Source organism: Toxorhynchites rutilus, chromosome 2, assembly GCF_029784135.1.
Source record: "Toxorhynchites rutilus septentrionalis strain SRP chromosome 2, ASM2978413v1, whole genome shotgun sequence".
Classification (NCBI taxonomy): Eukaryota; Metazoa; Arthropoda; class Insecta; order Diptera; family Culicidae; genus Toxorhynchites; species Toxorhynchites rutilus.
Window position 1 is genome coordinate 39,586,098 of NC_073745.1, and position 16,804 is coordinate 39,602,901.

At 37.1% G+C, this 16,804-nt stretch overlaps 1 protein-coding gene across 12 annotated transcripts; it reads left to right on the forward strand.

The window, feature by feature from the left end:
• The first annotated feature begins 138 nt into the window (after window positions 1-138).
• Window positions 139-13,513, forward strand: LOC129771718 (zinc finger protein 497-like). 12 transcript variants are annotated; one of them, XM_055775680.1, is made up of 18 exons: window positions 140-333; window positions 461-954; window positions 1,027-1,110; window positions 1,167-1,250; window positions 1,306-1,389; window positions 1,445-1,528; window positions 1,738-1,821; window positions 6,084-6,167; window positions 6,224-6,397; window positions 6,455-6,538; window positions 6,595-6,678; window positions 6,742-6,915; window positions 6,972-7,055; window positions 7,112-7,195; window positions 7,251-10,835; window positions 10,895-10,931; window positions 10,991-11,331; window positions 11,566-12,788. In XM_055775680.1, exons 1-15 carry the CDS (start codon window positions 269-271, stop codon window positions 7,337-7,339), a joined length of 1,836 nt encoding a protein of 611 aa, XP_055631655.1. In that variant the 5' UTR covers window positions 140-268; the 3' UTR covers window positions 7,340-10,835; window positions 10,895-10,931; window positions 10,991-11,331; window positions 11,566-12,788. The 12 variants fall into 12 exon arrangements, with proteins under 12 accessions (XP_055631662.1, XP_055631663.1, XP_055631655.1 ...); XM_055775677.1 differs by having other exon boundaries at window positions 7,251-7,542; window positions 9,678-10,835; window positions 10,895-11,331; window positions 11,566-12,783; XM_055775676.1 differs by having other exon boundaries at window positions 10,895-11,331.
• Window positions 13,514-16,804: the final 3,291 nt, after the last annotated feature.

Genomic DNA, 16,804 nt, shown 5'->3' on the forward strand with positions numbered 1-16,804 from the left:
TTCATAATAATTGTATGGCAGAATAACTGACGTAACGTGACGTGACGGGACGTGGCGTGATGTTGTATGTGAATCGCACTTAACACAACTGAAACCCGTGAATCTTCCACACCTTCTATCTTCATCTCGCTGGAGGTGAGACTTTTGAAGCTGTCAATGAAATTCGATTCAATTGTTTCAAATTACATATACAAGCAATAATTTGTTTTGCTCCTGAAACATAAAGAAAAGTTTCTATTTCTATGTTATAATTCAACAGTTTTGAGTTATGAATTCAATCGAAGAAATTAAATTTCCCTGGAGGAATGAGATGGCGCTTATTAGCAACAACATGTAAGTTTATTTGGAAAACATTTAGGAAAAATCGCTGCATACTGTATATGTTATTTGAATGAATTTTAAAATCGCAAGATTTTGATCTAATCATAAACTGATGTTTGACCACATTTCATTTCGACAGTGACCAATGTAGTTTTTGCTCTGATGTATGCAACGAGGAATTACGTTACGCACTTGTTCCCACTTATTTTCAAGAGCAGAAACTGAAAACTATTCCGCAGAAGTTGAGCAGTTTCGCCACCCAGCTAAGCAGCTATCCTACTTGCGAAAAATGTCGCCAAGAGTTCATAACCGTCCACAACATTCCAGAGATTTGCTTCCTAATTTTGTCCAGCACTGAATCGACTGCCATCAAAATGGAGCCAGAGTTAATGATTGATGACCACAAGCTGTCGAATAATGATAACATTATCGAAACAGTTCCAATTGAACAGGAAGCCGAAACTCAATTCAAGGGACAAAATGGAGAGCTGTTCTCGATCAGAAAAATGGACGAAGAAGACGACAATACTTTATTGATTCCGGTTGCAATAACAAATAAACAAAGAAAAGGTGATTTGGGATGCTTCGCAGAAGGAAATCGTCATAATTATAAGAAAGACTTCATAGACAAAAGTTTGATGAGAAACCACATACGGTTACACCTGGGTAAGAATTCTGTAAACTTTAACTGATCATCTATTTCAGGACAGAACCCGTTCAAATGTGACAAATGCGGAAAAATATTTTACACAAAATCCAAACTCAAAGAGCACTTTCGAATTCATACGGGTTAGTTAAAATGAATCCAATTTAATAAACCATTCAGCAGGATCATTCAACTACAGGTGAACGTCCCTATTCGTGTCCACATTGTCCAAAGGCGTTTATACGTCCTTTCGCGCTCAAACTTCACATTCGAACTCATACTGGTTAGTAAAAATGTTTTAGTACAATGAATCATTCAACAGAATCATTTCTTTGCAGGTGAACGTCCCTATTCTTGTTCACAGTGTCCAAAAGCGTTTGTGAGTGCTTCGGTCCTCCGACACCACATTCGAACTCATACTGGTTGGTTGACTGTTTTACTACAATGAATCATTCAGCGGATTTATTCCTTTCGCAGGTGACCATCTCCATCTTTGTCCACATTGTTCGAAGTCGTTTAAGCGAATTTCAAATCTTAATATGCACATTCAAACTCATACGGGTTGGTAAAAAAAGATGAAGGGTTGTGCCCGAGGCACGACAGCATAGTTGACGTAGGATTACGTAAGGCTGTTTGTAGCATGTTGCTTTCCATGACGCGACCGATATTTAGTATTCAATTTGTACCCCTAATATGTTCTCGGAAAAATTGATTCTACGTCAAAAATGCTGCATTATAATGAACCATTCAGCAGAGTATTTTCTTTGCAGATAAACATCCCTATTCTTGTCCCCATTGTCAGAAGACGCTTATGGATTCTACAAAGTTCACACAGCATATTCGAACTCATACGGGTTAGTATTTTTTTAGTATAATTTACTTTCCAATAGAGCCATTCCTTTGCAGGTAAACATCCCTATTCTTGTCCACATTGTCTTACAACTTTTAGGCAAACTTCAAATCTCAAACGACAATGGCGACAATGGTTTCAATGGCGAAGATTGCAGTTCGCCGTGTTTTATTTCTAAGAAATATTACACAGTTGTGTGTGAAATCCTGTTCGAATTTGTGATCCGTTGTAATTGTAATGAAGTTGAAGGCGTAATGAATTGGGTGTAATATTGGATTTGGTTTCGTTCTCTTTTGGAATACAACTGTGATTGTGTGAAGATAAAAAGGTTTTTTTCCTCTATTGCGTAATACACTTTTTTGTGGTTGGTTGGTTGGTTGGTTCTTTGTTTTTAAGAGGCTTTAAACTTTACAGTTCATTCGCCTCTATTTTTTGTGGTTGAATGATTGGTTGAATTTTTAAGGCGGCACGATAGTTTTTGGACACATCATTTCGAATTCGTTGATAATGCGAACATTCCATTGAAGTGTAATGAGTGTACGTAAGTGACAGAATGATTTGGTTGTTAACATATCATTGTTGAAAGAGGAGGTGAAAAAGCTCAGTTTCATAGCAGAGAAAATAACCAATATTCGTGATACAGTTGCTCCACAGATCAATAATGCATTGGAAACAGCTGAACAAGTTTTGGAAACGAGCCTTAATACTGCTCTTCAAGAACATGTGGATCTAAAGGCGCAACTCCATCTCTTCCATTCGATACATGCTGAAAGTCAATGATAAACAGTAATAAATATGAAACTTGCGCAATTTTGACATAGGACTATGTCTTTGATTTCTATATAGGGCGGTCACTCTACGAAAAATGTAACGATTCATACGGAGTTTTCAAATGCATATTACTTAAAATCTTTTTTGCGACATATGTTGTGTTATATACCATCGATAGGAAATTTATCCAGCAATTTTCTTGCCTGAAAGATGAATGGAAAATATGGTAAAAGAATTGGGACCTATCGTATTCATAATGTACATAAATGTCATGAAACGAGTCTTACGTTTTTCTGATATAAATTTGCTGACGATACAGTTCTGTTCATAAGAGACAGAAAATTGGAATCCGCAGCATTGCATTTAAACAGAGATTTGCATTCTCTTAGTATTTGGTTGAGTTACAAGCAGTTGAAATTTAATGCTGGAAAAATCAAATACACTACACAGGATTCTTTTTTACGCGATTTTCTCACGTGATTTTATTGTTACGCGATTTACTCGAAATTACGCGATTTTCTTGAAACTACCCGATTTGGCACTGCTTACCGTCGCTTCGTTGGGAAGAGGAAGAGAAGAAAAGAAATTCTGCGAGAGCGTGTGCAAGTGTGTTGTGACGTTGATGGGACAACCTTTTGGACGTAGGACTATGTATTTCATTTCTGTACCGGGGTATAAGTTCAAAGTTTCGAAAACGAGAGAGTGACACTGGACTACATGTTTTTGGACGTAGATACCTTTTTTCTGGCTGAACGGAGTTCGAAAGTTTAATTCGAAAGACAAAATGTCCACGAGTTTTATGATTGTTAATTATTGACCCGAAAACTTGTTTCAATAGCTTTAAAATGTCGTAGAAAACAGGTCATTGAAACCGTATATAAACTCACATACGCTCTGGAAATCCATTCAGTTGATTCGGCGATGTGAGATGAGGGTGCAAACTCAGACGCCTATGTATTATGTTCTTCTTTTTCAATTCCATTTCTAATCTACAGTTGAACCGAACGGATGAGTATAAAACATGACGCTTTCTTTGCTTTCTACCAAATTTCAAACAATACCATTAAATGGTGAACAACTGCCAAAGATGTAAAGCCCAGACTGTGTCACTTGAACTGTAAAATATGTATTCAAACAGCAAAACATCTGAATAAAAATGCATTTAAGTTGTAAAAAAAAATGTGCTTTCTACCATTCCTACCACGCAAAACGCGTCACATCATTCCCAAGGACATCCAGCTGGCCCGTCGTATCGGAGGAGAGCGTGCTTAAACAGCCGCGCTTCCACTTTCGTCATCATTAGCTTAGTACCTTAGCATATGATCAACGGCCCTTTTCAGGGACACCAAATTTGATGGAAAGAAAAGTTTCTGCAGACCGAACTGGAAGGAGCATTTAGCAAAAATCGTGGTGTTGATGATAATTCGATACCGATAGGTGTCATTGACTATGGATTTGATAATGAAGAATACGATATGATATGGTGTACTTCGATAATATTCACTACACCATATCACCACCACGATTTTCGCTAAATGCTCCTATTGAAATGTTTCAAATGTTTCAAAATTACTTTCAAAACAGGCTATTGAAATCACCATTCGGTATATAAGCGAGCGCCACTCGGAAATCCACTCGGAAATCCACTCAGTTCTAATTGAATTGGAGCATGTTGTCGCTGTTGTGGTGAAGCTCTTCGTTTATCATGAAAGCGCGGATGAACGGTGTCACCAAGAGCCTGTTTGTGCACCCTAGGCCAGAAGGGAATCCATCAGGAGGAGAGTGATGCCACAAACGGTTCCCCGGGAAGACATCGCTACACATACATACACGCGCAGAATTCTTTCCGTTTGGATGCCATTCAGCATCGAGAAAGTTCCGGAAAGATCTAATCATTTCTGGAAAATAATCTGCCAGTTCCTCTGGGAATTTAAAAATACATTCATGTGAAAGAGTTTATTTTAATGTTTTCTAACCATATAACACAGCGATCAAATACATTTGATTTTGTAATTTTTCAACCAAGTGTAATTCGCAGGAAAGCTTCTGAAGATTATTCTTCCCCATCAGTAGGATATTTCCGTATCCAATATTGTATGCGTACGCAATCGATTATTGCTCAGTCGCCGAAAGTTTCGAGCTCAGAGAGTTCATTCCCCTCTAGTTTGCCTTCCAAAATGCCATCGTAAACCACACCTTCTTTCGATTCAATCACACACAAAAAGCATACTTAAGCGATATTCTGGTGGTGAGACACATTCATTTTTCGTGACGACATCGACAAGACAACATCGTTGCCTAACGTGCTGGAGGAGGTGGACGGCGAAGGATCGACACATACACGCGCAGAATTCTTTCCGTTTGGATGCCATTCAGCATCGAGAAAGTTCCGGAAAGATCTAATCATTGCTGGAAAATAATCTACCAGTTCCTCTGGGAATTTAAAAATACATTCATGTGAAAGAGTTTATTTGAATGTTTTCTATCCATGTAACACTGTGACCAAATATGTTTCAATCAAGTGCTATTAACAGGTGGTTATCGAATTAGCATTAACCACTGGTGGGCTTCCAGTATCGAGGAAAATTTGGAAATATCTAATCGTTGCTGGAAAATAATCTGCCAGTTCCCCTTGGAATTGAAAATTACATTCAAGCGAAAGAGTTTATTTTAATGTTTTCTATCCATAAAATATCCATATAATACATTTAGGTTTGTGATTTGTTAATCAAGTACAGTTAGCAGGAAAGCTTCTGAAGATTATTCTTCAGAACAAGGTTTTTCGTATCCTATATTGGATGCATAAAACCTTGTGCCTCCAACGTAACGCTCTCGTTTTCTCGTCCCCCAAATATGCATTTATTGATTCATTCAGAATGGATTTAGATTCAACTTCAAACAAATGATCTCTAAATCAACGATAGTCCTACGTCACCCTTGCGGTTATACCATAGATATAACCCACTTCCTGTTTTTTTTACGCCATTCTCTCGAAATTACACAATATTTTCAAGGGATTTGTTCGAAATCGCGCAATTTTTTTGCGCGCGCATCAGTCGCATAAAAAAAAATTGAGTGTTCAACTACGCGCGCTAATGCTATGAGAGATCTGAATTGTGATATATATTGGAACATAGTAGAATTTGTTCTTGGATTGGGATATGTAAGTCTTGATAAAAAGGAAATTGGAACTCAGGTTACAGTGAACTCAGAAGATGCTAAGGAATAGCTTGACGGGATAGCAAGCATTTCTACTTGTGATTTGGCTGAGCTGAAAAATTTACTCTTTGCTTTTTACAATCATGTCCAAAGAAACTTTGAAAATATGAAGCCGGTATACATATAAAGACGTGATTTCATATCTGTAGATTAAATTCAGTTCGTTTTAGATGATCGACAAACACAAACCTATGTAGGGGAATTAGGCGGGACCTTCATTATTATTATTACATGTTTTAGTACCATGAATCATACAACAGAGTTATTTCTTCGCAGGTGACCGTCCCTATTCTTGTCCACATTGCCCAAAAGCGTTCAACCAGTCCTCGACGCTGCAATGTCACATTCGAACTCATATGGGTTGGTAAAAAATGTTTTAGTATAATGCGCGCTTTAACAGAGTTATTCCTTTGCAGATGAATATCCCTTTTCCTGTCCACATTGTCCGAAGGCGTTTAAGCTTTCTCAAACGCTTAAACGGCACGTTCAAACCCATTCTTGTGCAGATGAACGTCCCTATTCTTGTCCACATTGCTCGAAAGCGTTCAACCAGTCTTGGACGCTGCAATATCACATTCGATCTCATAAGGGTTGGTAAAAAAATGTTTTAGTACAATGCGCCCTTCAACATAGTTATTCCTTTGCAGATGAACGTCCCTATTCATGTCCACATTGTCCTAGAACATATAGGCAAACTTCACATCTCAAACGACACATTCGAACTCATACGGGTTAGTAAACCACGTTTTAGTTCAATTAATCATTCAGCAGAGTTATTTCTTTGCAGGTGAACGTCCCTATTCTTGTCCACATTGCCCAAAAGCGTTCAACCAGTCTTCGACGCTGCAATGTCACATTCGAACTCATATGGGTCAGTAAAAAATGTTTTACAAAAATGTACAATGTGCTCTTCAACAGAGTTTTTTCTTTGCAGATGAACATCCCTTTTCCTGTCCACATTGTCCAAAGGCGTTTAAGTTTTCTAAAACGCTCAAACGGCACGTTCAAACCCATTCTTTCACAGATGAACGTCCCTATTCTTGTCCACATTGCTCAAAAGCGTTCAATCAATCTTCGGCCCTGCACTGTCACATTCGAACTCATATGGGTTAGTAAAAAATGTTTCAATACAATGCGCTCTTCAACATAGTCGTTCCTTTGCAGATGAACGTCCCTACTCATGTCCACATTGTCCTATGACTTATAGGCAAACTTCACATCTCAAACGACACATTCGAACTCATACGGGTTGGTAAAACATGGTTTAGTACAATAAATCATTCATCAGAGTTCTTTTTTTCTAGGTGAACGTCCCTATTCTTGTCCACATTGTTCACAAACGTTTATGGATTCTTCGTCGCTCGACAGACACATTCGAATTCATACGGGTTGGCTAAAAAGTTTTACTACAATGGAACATTCAGTAGAGTTATTTATTTGCAGGTGAACGACCCTATTCTTGTTCACAGTGTTCAAAAACGTTTATTTGTTCTTCGACACTCCAAAAGCACATTAGAAGTCATACAGGTTGACCTAGAATGTTTTACTATTGCTAGCAGCCCCCTGGTTGCAAGCGCGCTCACTTCGTATAGCAAACCTAGAGTACGCATAGACAAACTAGTAGATAGAAAATGTCAAATATTCTGAATACTGGTCAGAACTTTTAAGAAAATTTTTGTTTGATTTGGAGTTATCGATTAACAATGAATAGGAAGCACACGAAACTGACAAAAAGGTAAGTTCATATGTACAGTAATCGTTCGCTAACTGGTCCTGGTTTAACTGGTCTGCTGTTTAACTGGGCGAACGTTAACTGGTCCTTGGACCAGTTAAAAAGCAGAATTTCGTAAACAATCGACGCCATATTCAAATGGAAGATTTGCTGTGAGGGGCATTCGAATGTAATTTTAAATGTTATGAAAGTTGACATTATTTTCGCACGACAAAAACATTGATTAAACTACAGAAAAACAATTTTCTCAAATCATATGTCATACCTGTTGTCGCACTCAATGCGAAACTTCCATTGGAATCCTTTTGTTTATCCAATTACAGGAACAATGCGAATCAAACAATTCATTGAAGTTTCCCTCGATTTTATTTGACGTTTAACATGCCGGACCAGTTAAAACGCGAATGTCGATAAGTGGTCTTCCCTTTTCGCCCAGTTAGTGAATGTTTACTGTATATTCCAATTTAAACGCTATTGGCGATCTAACGCAAAACGTAAACGATCGGTGAGACATCTGGATTTTGTTTTTGAACTAAGAAAATGATGCTAATGTAACCTAAAACTCAAAAACAAATCACGTATACTTTACTTCCGGGCTTTCCAAGGTAGTTCTCACATGCAGGAATCGTGCATTTTTCTACTTGTGTTTGATTATGCTCTCGAATTTCCTTCTTTAATTCAACCATTGTCAACATTTTTATAGTTTTCACTACTGAAAGAGGTAAATAAATAACATGTTATATATAAAATTGTGCAGAATTAAATTTCTTACAAACTCATCGCAATCAAATAATCGTTTATGACTATAACATTGTAATTTATGGAAAGAACTACAAACCTACCATAAGCTCACATGGCAAAATTTAAAACCATTATCACTTTCACCGCAGCGCCGCCTAGGTGTAGATTTGTACGTTAGATCGCCAATTAATTTAACCCTTCTATACTCGCGCATACGGTCTGGCATAACGAGAATCAATGAAGTGGTTGAATTAAATAACTATTAAAACTGAATGAACGTGAAGTAAAAATATTTTCTGGAGTTGATAGCTTTTTATTTAAATAAATACCAAAAAAAATTGAAAATACTCAATCGGACTTAAGGCAGCGTGGCGCAAAGCGGTCAAATGTCTTAAAATTGCATGAAGCGTCGAGATCTAGTGTCACCTCGAATTTTTTTTTGTCAAAAATCGACACTCTGGGACTAGAAAAAAATCTTTGTCAAAAACAATTTTTTGGGCACTTGGTCGTTTTCCCGTCTGAAAAATCGATTTTTGATAAAAAAAAATCTTTCGAGGTAACTGTAAGAGCACCCGCAGACTGCAGACTGATTTGTCGACCGATAGTTTAATCGGCTTCTTAATCAGTACGGAGAGGTATGCGCACATTATGCCGATTCAGTTGGGTCGGTTTTTGCACCAGAAGGCCGACCCGACCAAACTGTTGGTTGACAGAAAGTCTGTAGTATGCGGGGGCTCTAAATCTCGACGTGTCATGTAATTTTATAATATTTCGCATAAAAAAAAAATCAGAAAACCCCAATTTCCGGTGATTCGGTTAAAAAAAAACTCAAATTTTAACGTCTGCGACACTAATAAATTAAATTCGAATGAGTTAGTGTTTTGCATAGGGTATATTATAGTGCAAATCAACATTTCGCAGCAAGTTCCGAATGAAAAATCGAGCTAACTATTTTTATTGGTACCCAAAACCATGTAGTCCAAAAAAATTCCGATTTTGTGTTGTGTGTCGATTTTTGACAAAAAAAATCGAGATGACGACGTTTCATGCAATTTTAAGACATTTGGCATAAAAAAAAAATCGAAAACCCCGATTCCCTTTACCCACCGCTTGGGTGATTTTTCGATTTTCAAAAAACTCAAAGTGTGACCGTTTTGCGCCAAGTCCGAATGAGCTGAAATTTTGCATAGGGTGTTTTTTCGAGGTGGTGAACATTTTGTATAGGGTAACTTTTTTTAAATTTGAGGGTCGATTTTTTCCCATACATTCATTGGTACCCTAGCGCACAGTCTGTGAGTATACCAGTTACGATTTTGTGCGCGAGTACAGTATTAATTATATGCCTATACAAACCACTCTAATGAACCGTTGAGGTCGAAAAACAAATATAATTACAGGTAAACTTCGATATAACGTTTCATTTCTCTTTGTACGTTGTATCGAATTGTACCGGGTCACAAATGCAATTTGTGACCACTGTCACTTGCGAGAACTGTCAAACTCTCAAGCTGGTGTAAATCAAGGCGCTTAACATACTGCCAGGTGGGTCAAAATGTGAAAAACCACTCTACAGCCATGAATTTACAGGATGACATTAACACACTTCTAAAATAAAAAATTATGAATGAAAATTTACTTTTCTATTTCGAATATGTATTCTATGCAATACAGTATTACGTAATATTGAACTGGAATTGTGTCTGATGATGATTTTATATTATAATGGCGAGTTTTTGTAAATGTTGTATGTTGTGAAATATATAGCCAAATGGTCAAGAGAGCGTCGTGTTTTAAGTAATCAAATCTCCATTCAAATTTTAAGATTGCAAAACTGCCTTCTTTGAATTTTCCCGAATTTGACGATTGTTTCGAGTTAAATATGATTAGCAAATGGGCGCACCTTGTTCCATAGATCTGCCTTGGGCTCACCGAGTAATTTGATAGTTTGGTAACGTCCCACAATCCAATCGACGAAAAAAACATCGACCTAACAACGACCGTAGCGCTGTTACCTATTCACGATGACGACGATTAGGTATCGACATCTGGATACGGCATTAGTTTGTATGAGGCAAACTATTCTCTATCATATTAGTCGGCCCGAATCAGTTTATAATTGCTAAAATTTGTATGAAATTTTTTTCTTGGCATAATTTTTCCTACTTAAGGTACGTTGTCATGACCCTAATTTGAATTATTTTCTATAGACGTTCAGATATTCTCAAAAAAACTTGTCATTATAATATAAAATTATCTCAAAACATATTTTTTTATGACGTTTTTTCACCACTTGTAGGCAATGGTGATTTTCACTTACATAGAGTACTAATTTGATTAAGGAAAAATCATGTTCATTCATAATTTTCATTTTAAAAGTGTATTCATTCCTTCTGCAAATCCATACTGTCATGCCTCTTCCCCAATATCGTCAATGCGAATAGTTCGTTAGTCGAAAATACTGAATAATTAAACAAACTAAATGGCGTCACTGGTGGTTCTTTTTTCCACTCCGCTAAACTGTCATCTCAAACAAAAACAAATGGATCATACAACTGGTGAGTATGAAATATATTTCGGCTTTTTAATTATTAATTATTTTATCTTGTCTTATCAGCTATGAATACATTCGACTCGTTTGCTTCCATCAATCGGTAAGTGAGAAAGATTATTTCTCCCATCACCACAGTGCGGATTTCCACTTCTATCACAGCAGCCAACAACATCCGTTTTACTGCAGCAGTAACCTCCAACCCCTGTTGGCAACGCCGGGGGACAGCATCAACTGCAGCAGCAGCAGAATTTGACCATGGTATGGTTTGCGAAGAACTTTCCCCATTAGAGGATCCGTGCTTCGCGCACATTCAAAAATCCTCTTCAGACACGAAAACTCAACGACAAGGAGGTATTTATCAACTTGCTCAGCTGAATTACCACCCCGGAGGAACCCGAATGCACTGATTCCGTAGTATAGTAGAATGAAAATAGGCGAGGTTAGCGAACGTAATCGCATGACATTTTAATGTTCGCATTTTTATCCGGATCATACAACTGGTGAGTAGGGAATTCATTTCTGCTTTTTTTTTTTTTTTTTTTTTATCTGTATTATAGTGATTTTCAACTCATTTGGCTGGTTCGTCACTTTTTACTTCCATTTTTGGAAGAATGTCGGGAGTGAGAATTGAACTCGTGACCTTTAGCGTGAGAGGCATGGATGTTACCACTACGCCAGATCGCCTCCACATTCATTTCTGCTTTTCACTTACTAATCATTTTATTTTGTTTCAGCTATGAATACATCCGACTCAATCAATCGGCGAGTGAGAAAGATGATTTCCCTCATCACCACATTGCTTATTTCCACTTCTGTCACACCAGCCAACAGCATCAGCTTTCCCGCAGCAGTATCCTTTAAGTCCAGGGTGCTATTCCGGGGAACAGCATCAACAGCAACAGCAGCAGGACCTGGCCATCGACAGTATTTCGAGCAATTTTCCCCATCGGAGATCCCGTGCTTCACGCACATTGAAGAATCCTCCTCAGCCACATATCTGTGTCATCAAGGGCAAGGAGGTATTCATCAATGTACTCAGTCGGATTTGAATCGTCAATCCAGACAACCCGGATGCACCGATTCCATTATATACCTTATTTTTATTATACATGGTTTTTTATTATTATGTTTTCAATAAAATGATTAAAATCGATCAATGTATTTCCTTTTCATTTTCAATAACAAACCAATACAAACAAGCAGCAAGCAGTGCTGGAAGCAGCGCTGCAAGCAGGTCGACGCCTTGCACATGTTGGCGAAAAAGTGGCGTCAAGTTGTTCGATGAATGCATATGAAAGGTCGATAACTCGATTGCAAGGTGGCAGCATTTGAGGTCGATTGTTGACATTTCATCGACCCGATCTTGGCAGGCAAAACGGAATGTGGGTATGCTGTTGGCAACTGGACGCGTTGTTGCTCTCTCTGAAACTAGTGGTACGTTTTACTCAGAATCTAGTGGACCGATCTATAATTGGCTTGTGAAAAAGTAGAAATAGCCAATTTTTTTGCCTGTTTTCAACGAAAGGCGCCATTTAAAAAATCATGAAAAATTAAATATTGGGATATCAGAAAACGGCTACGTAACAATTTTCATCATTCATTTTTACATGCATTTAGCAGAGTGTGCACCCGTGGCCGAGTGGTTAGCGTCTCACATTATCATGCCGGGTGTTCGGGTTCGATTCCCTTTCTGGCCGGGGGATTTTTCGTCAAAAAAGTTTCCTTCGACTTTGCACTGTGGTCACGCGTATTCAAGAGCTTGCCCCTCGGAATACATTCAAGGCGTGTTATTTGGCTTAAGAAATCTCAACTAAGTATTAATAAATGATGCTAGTTAATGCATACGTTGAGACGTATACGTTAACGTTAACGTTAACGCCATTCTAGAAGAAGAAGTCATGCATTTAGCCAGATCGATCAAATTATTATCCACTTAAGCAAGTTGCAAAGTTTTCATTTACTTTTACAGGATAATTTGAATAAAAATACGTTGCTCTAGTTCAACCGAAAAGGGAACCTGGTGAAACTGCGAAACGCCTTTCGAACATCTAGGGCGATTGTCGAGCAAGAGGACTACGTCCATCACCAACACGTAGCGCAGATTGTTTTGCCGCTATGTTCATGACTACGCGGATTCCATCCGAGATGATCCTAATCCATGGAGTGACGAATCGCAGAATCCGAGTGTGAAATTTCCAAAAAAAAATTTAAAGCCTTGCAAAACTCTGTCGCCACATTTCGTGCAATCTGTAATTAGAATATTGTGGATATATCAATCAGGATTGTATCATACGAAAAGAAAAATTACCTAATATTTGGCACAATATTTTGGTGTTTTGTTTTCCCGGATCGATGGTCAGAAAGCTCAGTATTGGAAATCGAAATTCAATCAGCTGAGCAAACAGTTCGAAGTTCTGCAGCGTCTCAGTCAGCCGGGTGCTATGATTGATGCTAAGATCTTTAGCAAAATCTCAAGCAGAACTGTCAGTGGGATACCCAATTCATGGGAAAACAAAGGGAAAATGTCAGTGGGATACTCGATATGTTGGCTCCTGTCAGTTCAATAGGAGTTCTCTAAAGACGTCACCCACCTGGTCTCAGTAAAGTGTTCAATGAAGACCAGATTCAGGTGGCACGATAGCCAAAGTATGTTTATTTAAATATTATTCTTTGATTTTATTTTTCTTGTGATTTGTATGAGCTCGAATGAAATAAATGTTTTAATTTGTGTAATTCGTATTTTTGTTTGAATGAAAGAAAAAATATTTTTAAAACGCCCGAAAACACAAAAAATAATAAATTTCGGCGGGAAGTAAAGTTGCAATAATTAGTTTAAATTATCTCAATATTAATGAAATTTCAGTTCCTGCCAAAATATCACCTATATTTTTCCGATTCTGTATGCTAGCATTAATTGATGCAAAACGGTAGTTCGTTCATTTTTATTATTTTTGATTTATTTTGCCATTGACAACAGTACTTTATTTATGTAGTTCCATAACATCGGAGGAAACTCTAAAATTCATAACTTACTTTTGAACAAAGTTTGAAAGCTTAATCAATTTTTATTATAGTTTGTATTGTTATATAGCGCATTTCATAAAACTTACCTTGAGGTTTTGAAGATTTCTAGATTTTATGTGTTTAGAAGTTATAATTCGCTTGATAAACCGTTGATTGACTCAATATAGCTTCAATTCTTCCACAAAAACGGTACTATGATAACTCAATTTGTTTATTTCAGCTTTGAAGTTTTGGTTGTGACTCCATATCCATATCCATAAAACTGATGTTTGAAGCGTTGTGTAACTGGAAAACATTCGATTTGTGAAGTGATCGTTTGAAAGAATTAGGCTAATCTATTGTATAGTATAGGCCCGAAATAATAGAAATACAATATCTCAATCATTCGACTACTCAAGCGCAAATGACACTGAGACAAAAGTTATGATCCGACAGTAAAACGCGAGCTGTCACCAAAATATACGATTTGTTTTGTAAACAAATTTGTTTTTTCCACGAGCAATGGCCGAACAGCAATTTTGACATTGCGGTCCACCTATAGTATAACACCTTGGTTTGAGAGTTTCACGTGCAGTGTTGCAGTGTAGGCAGGGATGCCATGTTTGAAGACATGTCTTCATTTTGAACTAAAGGCTGATTTAGACCAAGGCGCGTAGAAGTATATCCTAAGGTGGGCCAACTTGCTAAAACCACTCTTCAGCCATCTTGGAAGTCTACTGTGTTTTGTTTGTAAACAAAACACAATACGCTTGTGCCCAAGCTCGCTCGTGATCAGTCTGTCTCTTTCACACTTCATGGGAAAAATTCCCCTTCTGCTTTCTTCCGTACTGTTTTCATATACCGCTCCCCTAACCAACTTAGTGACGAAACGGCCTCACCTAGTACCATAGACCCGTCTTGATTTAGACGATGCCAGTCAGCGCTCTAGTTGAAGTATCCAGTGAACAGAGAACAGACACTCTATTCAAGTTACTTGTACCAGTATCGAACAAGTAATTGGCCTCTAACTTGAACAGCGTGTCTGTTCTCTATTCACTGGATACTTCAACTAGAGCGCTGACTGGCATCGTCTAAATCAGCCTTCAGTCTCAAGACAAGACGTGACAACTGGCTTCTTACTCTTCTTTCTGCATTTTCGTCGACCAAGTGCTAGATAACAGGAAAGCGAGATGTGAAGGTTGCCAAATGTTATAAAATTTTGGAAGATTATTTTCCAATGAAAAACATGTGTTCTTCGTATCATGTATTTTCTGAGCTGCACCATTTTTTTGTGTTAATTCTTCAACCGAATGTCACATATTTCAAACAATAAGTACTTTCCTGTTATTTTGGTATGCAAAAAATTAAATGTAAAGAGATAAAGAAAACTAGAAAATGTAGATTTGATAGTAGGAGTATATGTTGAAATACATGAATTAAATTCATAGTTAATTTTATTTATCAAGAAATTATGGGCCTTATCGTTTACACTTCACGATGAAATCGAAATGAACGACGCGCCATTAAATTTAGTTTCACGAGTTAAAAAAAATTATGGGTTTTCAGGTAGAATGAACCCTTTTCAAATAGAAATTATAAATAAAAATTAAATTTTCCGTATCAAATTAGTGTGAATGTGAATGTGAATGGAAAACTTTGCTTTCTTCATTTGGTAAAATAATCTCGTACAAAAATTGTATTTGAAGATAATTTTATATTATAATGATAAGTTTTAGTGAGAATATCGCAAAGTGTATAGAAAATAGGTCAAGTTAGGGTAAGGAAGACGTGCTTCAATTAAATAAATAACGCCAAGTAAAAATTTTCATTCAGATTTTAGCAATTGAAAAGTGCCTTCGGACTGAGTAGTAAGGCTTGTTAAAAACTAATTTCGTATCCAGATGTCGGCACCGTATCGTTGTTATTTGTCATTTGATCCTAATTTTATTGCTAACTGCTTTACTGTTGGAAAATAATTGAATGTTCTTCTCTGCTAGGCCGCTGCTATTATGCTATGCCAGATGGCAAGAGAATCACAAAAAGATGCAATGTTTCCCTCTCTTCAGGAACTGAGCACCGGACGTAACAGAAACGAAAATATACAAAGAATCCATAATAGAAATTTTCGCTAAAATGAAATGTGAATGCAACTATTATTCAATTTTGAATATATTTGGCAACACTGTGAAAATGTTGGAAATCCCATTTTTGTATATTTATCTTTGTCAATTGTTTTTCTCATCAACCAATCAGAAGCCGAGTTGCAAGTGGTCCGAGTTTGACAGAAGGAGTGGTCCGGAATCGGCCCCCTATTGTCATGTCTCGTCTCAGATTTTGAAGACATTTGACTTTGAAGACATTTACGTTTGTGAAGACATTGTGAAAACATTATGAAATATGTGAAAACATTTAGTACGATAGCCTATGTGAATTTTTGAGAAATATTATTTCCATAAAATTCTATGTTTTGGCCGAAAAGATCGTCAAAAAAAATGGGGCTTTTGTCTCAGTGTCATTCGTTCGTTCTTATCGCGTGTCACTTGTTTACTTTTTTTCTTATCAATCAACGGAGACTTTTATCTCAGGTTTTTTAGTTCAACTAACAATAATCACACCTCGAATAAACCTCATTGGTTATGAAATCGTCACTGCGCAACGCTAGCCTCGGGATCATTCACTCGCTTTTTAAAACTTTTTCAAGCAGGAAATCCCCAAGTATATAGAATTAATTCAACAAGAAAGCGACTTTTACTTCAAATATGAATCTGGAGAACTTCAAGCAGTTGAAAATACATATTGTCCCTAGAAGACATTAGCTCATTTGCATCAGAAAATTTGAATGATTGTGACATTGTATTTTTATTATTTTGGCAATATTCACTCAATCAACGGTATATCAAACTAATTATCATTTCTAAACTCATGAAATTTAGTTTGCAGTTGTGAAATATATTCTTTGTTCACATTTAT

What these genes read in the sequence shown, in the direction of transcription:
- LOC129771718 (XM_055775685.1), top strand. Translation starts at nt 269, where the DNA reads ATGAATTCAATCGAAGAAATTAAATTTCCCTGGAGGAATGAGATGGCG. An exon ending in TCACATTCGAACTCATACTG is followed by an intron (nt 1,251 to 1,305) that starts GTTAGTAAAAAT and finishes ATTTCTTTGCAG; the next exon opens with GTGAACGTCCCTATTCTTGT. An exon ending in ACACATTCGAACTCATACGG is followed by an intron (nt 7,056 to 7,111) that starts GTTGGTAAAACA and finishes CTTTTTTTCTAG; the next exon opens with GTGAACGTCCCTATTCTTGT.